At 36.6% G+C, this 8237-nt stretch overlaps 1 protein-coding gene across 1 annotated transcript; it reads left to right on the forward strand.

Annotated features, from left to right (window-relative positions):
- Positions 1 to 1175: 1175 nt before the first annotated feature.
- On the forward strand, positions 1176 to 3557 carry LOC128231181 (uncharacterized). The gene is made up of 6 exons (XM_052943668.1): positions 1176 to 1562; positions 1710 to 1955; positions 2086 to 2312; positions 2429 to 2577; positions 2919 to 3035; positions 3244 to 3557. Exons 1-6 carry the CDS (start codon positions 1226 to 1228, stop codon positions 3500 to 3502), a joined length of 1335 nt encoding a protein of 444 aa, XP_052799628.1. The 5' UTR covers positions 1176 to 1225; the 3' UTR covers positions 3503 to 3557.
- The last annotated feature ends 4680 nt before the right edge of the window (positions 3558 to 8237 follow it).

The following is an 8237-nucleotide window of genomic DNA, read 5'->3' on the forward strand; positions in this document are numbered from 1 at the left end:
GGACGAAGTTAACCACTGCCGAAGTGAACCAAGCTTTAGTGAACCGTTAAGTCGAACCTGGGAGTAAGATTTATCCTAGATCGGACGAAGTGAACCATCTATAAATTATATAGGGAAAGTTGATTTAACCTTATTTTATTGCATATATGTATACATGAAAAAGCAAATAGGTTTTGTCGAAACAACTTTGATCGGAGGTTCGTCAAGCATTATAAAAGTATTAAGATTTAAATTAAGACCAAACATTGACCGACCAAGTGCGTATCGCCTTTCTGCCATTAAAGTCCATGACCATGCCCGCTTGTGTCCTGTTCCGCGGTCAGAAAAAAAGCGAAGATAGCGACCCGCTTATGGTTGGTGAATTACCTTTGTTAATAATACAGAACTGAACATTTATCGAAACAAATATTTTATTATAAAGGATGTTACCCTTTATACATCGTCGGCAACCAATGTACTTTCTTCCGTTACACTTCATACATAAGCATAGCGTAGTGTGTATCGGGGGTATCTGACGTTGTATATCTATCGAGAGATAGATTCCTTATAATGCCATTAAACCAAACGACTGAGACATTCAGGTTGATATCCGAAAACTCTTGACAAATACGTATTGAAAAAAGGCCAAACCGAATTGATCTTACGTTCGAAGGATTTACCGCACCTTACGTTCAGAAAATGCAAAATATTTTTTTTAAAGCCACCTCCTATTTCTCAATAAAATAAATCGAGAAATGACGAAAAAACGCTTTCTTGGAAAGCCATGATGTATTAACACCACAAACCCATGGTAGTTTGTTTCTCTGATGGAAAATAAAACAATACAAAATGACATATCCGTTGGGTATTTACTGATTTACAAAATGCACGTAGAATGGAGAATACAGGAATGCCATTTTAAATTAATTTTATTCTATTTCGCTCTCTAGATCCATGTTTTACCAAAATCCGTGGAAGCAAATAGTAATTGGTATGTCCTAAATACGGATCTATCAGCAAAGATACGGGAATAGTGCGCCTATATGTTGGTTAACCCAGTTTACGTAGAGCAGCTAGGCACAGTGGGGTAACATTCCTTCGTCTCCCTGTAATCGGGACGACCGGTCAGGGCCAAATCGGTGCTCACATGGCACACCACGTGCTTCAGTCGGATACTCATATTTTTTTGTAAAATCATTCTTTATCGCCAATTGATATAGGCCCACCAATTTGTAAGCACTGCACCATGGCTGGCACGTTAGTCGGGATGTTTCAAGTGCGCTTTCTGTGTTTCCTTGCAGTGTGTCGTCTAGGGCACGGAGCGACGCTGCAAAGGCTTGGTTCATTCAGCGCAAAGAGCCCTGCATTTTCCACCCTGTACGAGGAGGCGCGGCCGGCGACCCCCGGAGACCGCTACAGCCTGATTGTGTCCACCTTCTCCGGCCCGACTCTCTTCTCCAGCAGCGTCGACAGCGTGCAGCTCGTGCGGAGTGTAGGCGCAAAACTGGGAAACATTGGGGCCATAACACCGGAAGTTGTCACAAAAGATGTAACATGGCCAAACGAAATATCAATCGTTCCGGGTGCGTACTGTTAAAATATGCATTAAAGTTCTTATTTAGTTCATAAACGACCTTGCATTAACATCAGTTTTTTTAAGTTATTTAAAGTTATTTTACATGCATATAATATGCCAACATCATAATAATTTTAACAACACCTGGTTTAAGACGGTGTGTTTAACGAAAAGATGCTGGCAATTCCCGATGGGTTCCTGGTTCCGTTCAAAACCAACGGGGCGGTGAAACTGGTAGACATCAGTACGCCTGGAAGCAGTCAGGGTCCGTATGTGCTGACAGATCATTCCAGCGGAGACTGGTTCTATCATCGCGTCGAGTGGCACGACATGGATGGAGATGGAGATCAGGACATTGTCACTTGCAGAGCGCGGGAACCGGTCGTTCCAGTCATATTTGGTAATAATAAGCTAACACGTGCATGCTTTACTTTCTATAATAATCAGATAAAAACGGTAAAACGCGAAATAATAATTATACTCCGTTTAAAAAAACGTTATCCTGATGGCCTCTCGATTCCTCATTTCAGGCCGAGAGGACGAAGAGCTGGTGTGGCTGGAAAATCCTGGCGGCAACTTCCGGCACACGTGGACCAGCCACGTGCTCACGCACGGACCCGATGTTTACTTCCGGTTCACACGGATGGCAACCCCGGATGGCATGAAGGAGTGCATCTTCACCGCCCAGTTCTTCACTGAAAGCATTTCCGTTTATTGGACTTCCGACTCAAGCGGGCTATTCACCGATACCAAGCAGGTACATAATTAGTAACCAACTTTAGCTACAGCTTTTGGAAGCAGTTATCTTCCGCATGTAATGACATATATATCATGGAGTCTTCGCATACTCAACTACATTTTACCTCAATACAGCTGCAGTCCCGTGTGATAGACGCGTCTATCGGACGTGTATTCGAGGTGGACGTGGCGGACCTGAATGGGGACGGCCGCCCTGACCTCCTCGTCACCACCAACGGAAACAATGGCACCCTCCTCGCTTACGAGATTCCTGATGATTTCAGGCAAACCACTCTTGCAGTCATAATAATTCCTCAATTTTGGTTATAATATTCTACAGTATACTTATTAACTGCATTATTAAAGCTTCGCTTCGTTCCATTAATAACTTACGGAATTTGATTACCTAGCACGTGAACTTGGGTTTGGTTCTTATGCCATGTTGACTGCAATTTTATTGATAATAAAATATCCTAAAATTAATTTCTGAAAAACAACCAGACAGGAATTGCGGACTGGAATCACCTTCAGGACTGTACATTTTTAACAAATTCATATTGAACTGAATACATGAAGACGTTGAATTTTATATACACCATGAAATAATAAAGTGTACTGTTTCCAGAACCGGCAAGTTTGTGAAGCACACCATCGCCGTAGGGTTCAGCCCCCGGTCTAAAAGCATAGGGAAGGGGGCACCCGGCAGTGCTATAGCCGTCCACCCTCAACCCGCCAAAAACACGTAGGTTGATTGTACCGTACTTGAAAAATAATAATGTACTGCGATATATTTCTGCAATTTGAATGTTTGGAATATCGTAAATACTACCAAATAATCATCTGGTACGCCTGTATAATTGCCAATAGGCAATATGTAATATCTGAGTTGCACATACATGTATATCTATAATCTATTGCAATCACCAACTTAGATTTCCCCTTTCTTTTAGGAGCAAGCCTGTTATCCTGTTGTCGGGGGATGACGATGGACGGGCGTACGTGTTCGAGGCGGCCAGTCAGGACCCAGCAGCCTGGGCGTACAACAAGCAAGTTTTCTTCGACGCCGGGGACGCAACCGTCGGAGAGCTGTCTGCCGCCGACGTCGACAACGACGGTTACACTGACGTGTTCGTGCCGTCATTCAACGGTAACGAGGTGATCGTGTACAGTTTCCGGCCGGCTCTCAGTGACCAAAACATCCTTGGCTGAATACTCACATGAACTCGGGACAGATGTGGATCAATATATTAAATGTTTTATTGTTCTTCACTTTTCTCTTTTTTACAATTTGATACAAAAAACACACACAAATAACTTAAGTTGTTCTTCAGAGAAAGACTAAAAGTTTACAACACTTAAGTTAACCGTATATTATGTAATGCCTGTATGCGCAGGCACAAAACACAACCGTTTCTAAAATCATCTTGACTTGAATATACTAGTAATATCATTTCATCAGAAATAGAATTTGCAAAAACAATTTTTGGCTAAAACAATGCCATTGGAGTAGAAAATTGCTATCGATCCTCCCCTATACCCGGATATTACTCTTCCTGTTTGCCGCGCATACGTCACAGCACGCGGCCGTGCATGTGATCGACACGTGCTACGTCGGCGTTTCCAGAATAATTACCGGTTCGTTATAAATATTTCAACATTTTCTAAACAGCTTGGCATAGAAGTTCCTGTTGGAGTATTGTTATAATGCTTAACGATCCAAGGAACATGGCGGAGATTGCTGACGTTCAGTTCGATCTCATTCCGTCACCAAGGAGCGCGAGACAATCACTGTAAAATCGCATTTCATGCGGGTGCATTTTGTTCGCAAACTAAAGTTTAACCAAGTGCTTTGTATTTGAAACAATGTTTTTAAATCAACTTATATGCGCGGTCGTGGGAAGGTTAGTGCGGAATGTTCTCACGGCCCTCGGCCATCTGTTACCATGTAGACACGCGGTTATCGCGCTATATACCGCTCCGACTCATTCGCTATAATTGGCCACAATGTCTATACCTCAAATATGAGAATGTAAATGGCCTATTGAGCCAGTATAATGCCCATTTAAAGTCGCTTTATAAATAAGACAGATAAACACTAAAATAACAATGCCATTCAAGACGAAAGATAAAATAATATATCTGCGAAAAAGCTATGGTCATAAAATTATCAAATAGTATGCAAAAGAAAGTGCAAACGTGGGATTGAAAATATTGCGATTATTTTGGCTAAAAACCGTTTGTGACCGTTGAAATGTAACACTTCATGGTGACACATGTGACACATGTGACAGTCATATTGCAAATGAAACAAATTCAAATGTTGCAGACGGCATTTCTAACTCCTCATGTCCTTGTTGCAAATGTAACAACTCCTCATGCTGATGATGATGATGATGATGATGATGATGATTCTGTTTCATTTTCAACCAAGAGATTTTGGTTATAAGGGTTGTTACCTTTGTCACATAAATGTTCTTTAAATCAACAGTTCACAATAAAAGTATACGTATACATACTGAGTATATTGCCACTCAAATTTATTTTATAGGAGACTGAACTGTTAAGAATTGTCTTTAAAATTAATTGGTATCTTACAAATAAAACGATAATACTGACGTGGAATAATTAGGACTTTTATAGAAATGTGAACGAACAAAAAAAATGCCAGAACATTGCAGGAGCATAGAAGTTTCATCTCTTTAATCCTCATTATATCATAAATCAAAATTACTTAAAAGCAAAAGATAAGTAGCTAATTATAACAGACAGACAGACAGACAGACAGACAGACAGACAGACAGACAGACATTTTTATTTAGACTTGTACAATGTACATCATCTACATAAACATATATATTTTCATAAAACATGTCAACGTGTATATACGACATGTAATGGTAAATATGTTTTTGTTTTATATAACACAACATACTATGTGTAACAAAGCAACATACTATCATTTACTATGTGTAACAAAAAATGGAGGCTGAACTTAATATTTATCTTTCAACATTCAACAAATTATTTCGAATAACAAGAGCATATTTAATATACAAAGCTAGTTTAATTAATTCATTTCTATCATTTGATTTCAATAATCGTAGAAATTTGTATACAGAAGGGTGCATATAGTAACAACGTTTTAAATATTTCTTCCTAACATCGGAATAAAATGGACATATGCATATAAAATGAAATTCATCTTCAATATCGTTAGTATTGCAAGTTAAACAGTACCGTTCCTCTCGCGGTATTCGGTTTCTGGCATATCAACCAGTCTGAATTCTCAGAGGAAATACAGATAACCTTAGTCTGGAGAAGTACAAGCGTAAATTTGTTGGTAAAATATCGAGGTATTTTTCGTATTCTAATGAAGGTTTAATCTCTTCATATATAGTTAAAACTGTACTATTGTTAAGTGTTCCGAGCCAATTTTGCTGAAAAATATCTAGTAGTCTACGTTTAAATTCATACAAAAAAAACTTTACAATCTATATTGGCAACATTGTCAAATATATAAGAAAAACCATGAGCGTCTAACAAATTCTTAACATTTGATACCCAATTTCTTTTACCATTATTACAATCTGACAAAGCTTGCTCATATACAGTTTTTAAAATAATATTATCAGTTTTAACTACTTTAAACCAATAGTTCATTATTCTCATATATCTATGTATATAAAGCGGATATCTTCCTAGTTCACCATAGATACAGGCATTATATGTATTTGGCCTAACCTTCAGTAGTCTTTTGCAAAAAATTTAAGTGTATTCTCTCTATTTCTTTTGATTTAGAATTTCCCCAAATTTCACAAGCATAATTCAAAACAGACAAAACAAAAGCGTCAAACAATTGGCAAAACGTTTTTGGACTAATGTCATAATCTTTACATTTGCATAATAGAACATTCATAGCCTTAAGGGCTTTGCCAATTAAATGTTCTTGATTAAGTGCAAAATTACCCGTGTAGTTGAAAACAGTTCCAAGATAGTTAAAATCATTTACTACATCGATAACGTTTCCATTATAGGTCCAACGCTCAGTGTCTAATAATCCACCACGTTTACGAAAAACCATAATTTTAGTTTTAGTGGTATTCACTTTGAGTCCCCATATATTACAATATTCGAATAATGTGTCTAAATGATCTTGCATTTCTTTAGGTGTTTTACCTACAATGGCCATATCATCTGCGAATAACAGTAACATCAATACTATATCATCAAATTGTAAACCGGATTCAACATTGTTTTGTAAATACAATTCAAAGTCTTCAACAAAGACAGAAAATAAAATAGGGGACATGACCTCCTCTTGGCGTAAGACAACAGCATAATTAAAATACTCAGAATAATTAGAACATGATTTGACACAGGATTTAACTTGTTTGTACAATTCTAAGAATTTTGCCTTGGATTCCACATTTATACATTTTAAGCCATAATGCATTTCTATATATGGAATCAAAACATTTCATCATATCGACAAATATAACATATAATCGTTTATTTTCATTTAAATAGTTTTGTACTAATGGCATAAGTATAAATATTGCATCAACCGTAGATCTGCCTTTGCGAAATCCGAATTGTGCATCCGAAATTATGTTATGTTCATTGCAAAAAAGTTCAAGTCGTGTGTTAAGCACAGAGTTAAATAACTTAGACATAAAACTAACAAGGGTAATACCTCTATAATTGTTTACATCATAAACATTGCCTTTTTTATGCAAAGGGATTATAATACCATCCATCCACTTATCCGGATAAATGTGCCAATAATAAATCTATACTTTCAATAAAATATTCATTAAACAAGCAATCACTGCCATATGCTTTTCCACTTTTCAGAGACTTAACAGCTTTTAAAATTTCATCTACAACGATAGGTTGATCAAGTTCTGGGAACGTTTCATTTTGTTTATTAAAATCATTATTTTCACAAAAATCTTCCGCTTCTTCGTTTGAACAATCAAACACAATACTGCCAATATTTTTAAAATAGTCTCGAAAGGATTCTAACTCTATTTTATTAGAAACCGACTTATTCTTATTTTTAAAATATTTCCAAAAATCATTTGGTTTAGCTTTCTTCAAATTTTCTATTTCAGACATTTTGCGTACATAAAATGCATTTTTCTTTTTGCGTATAATATTCTTATATTGCATTTTACGTTCGCATAAATCTAACCTATTTACATTTGTTTTATCACAATTATACAAGTTTAATGCATTCAAATAAACATTACGAGAATTAAATCATTCTTGATCAAACCAGTCAGTATTTTTCATATAACTCTCTGTCTCAAAACTAGGTTTATTGTCAAAATAAGTATGTTTTGAAAATAAAGGGTCTGCGACACTTCGAACAATTTCAGTGAATTTTTTTAATGAATCGTTTAATGACTGTTTGGTGCAGTTATCTGAATTAAATACAATATTATTAAATTCTGGTAATTTACCTATTATACCAGATCGAAATTGATCTTTATAAATATCATTCCATTTATACCGTACTTCAGAAAAGCTAGCATTATTTATTGTCGGATTATTACAAATCAATGACAATTGTAACGGGGCATGGTCACTCCATTCATTAAATTTCCCAATAGTAAAACCATTGATCATTGAAAAATGACGTTCATTACATAACAAATAGTCAATCACAGAAGTACCGTTACGAGACAAAAAAGTGAACTGATTTGTATCTCCAATGCGGCCATTAACAATACGTATACATGATGATTTACAAAGATCTAATAATTTAATACCATGACTATTGTGACTTTTGTCTACAGAGGCCCTGACCGGGGTCCTATCCGGTTCATAATCAATGTCATCAACATACATATTACACTTATCGTGAATTACATAGTCGTTTTTACTACTTATTCTACTGTTAAAATCCCCACATAGAAACACTGAACCTAGGCTCTCATAA

This window comes from Mya arenaria, chromosome 4 (assembly GCF_026914265.1).
Source record: "Mya arenaria isolate MELC-2E11 chromosome 4, ASM2691426v1".
Taxonomy (NCBI): Eukaryota; Metazoa; Mollusca; class Bivalvia; order Myida; family Myidae; genus Mya; species Mya arenaria.

Excerpts from the sequence above, each read along its gene's own strand:
- LOC128231181 (XM_052943668.1), top strand. The coding sequence starts at position 1,226 with ATGGCTGGCACGTTAGTCGGGATGTTTCAAGTGCGCTTTCTGTGTTTC. Across the intron at positions 1,956-2,085 it reads GGTCGTTCCAGTCATATTTG|GCCGAGAGGACGAAGAGCTG; the intron begins GTAATAATAAGC and ends TCCTCATTTCAG. Across the intron at positions 3,036-3,243 it reads CCTCAACCCGCCAAAAACAC|GAGCAAGCCTGTTATCCTGT; the intron begins GTAGGTTGATTG and ends CCTTTCTTTTAG.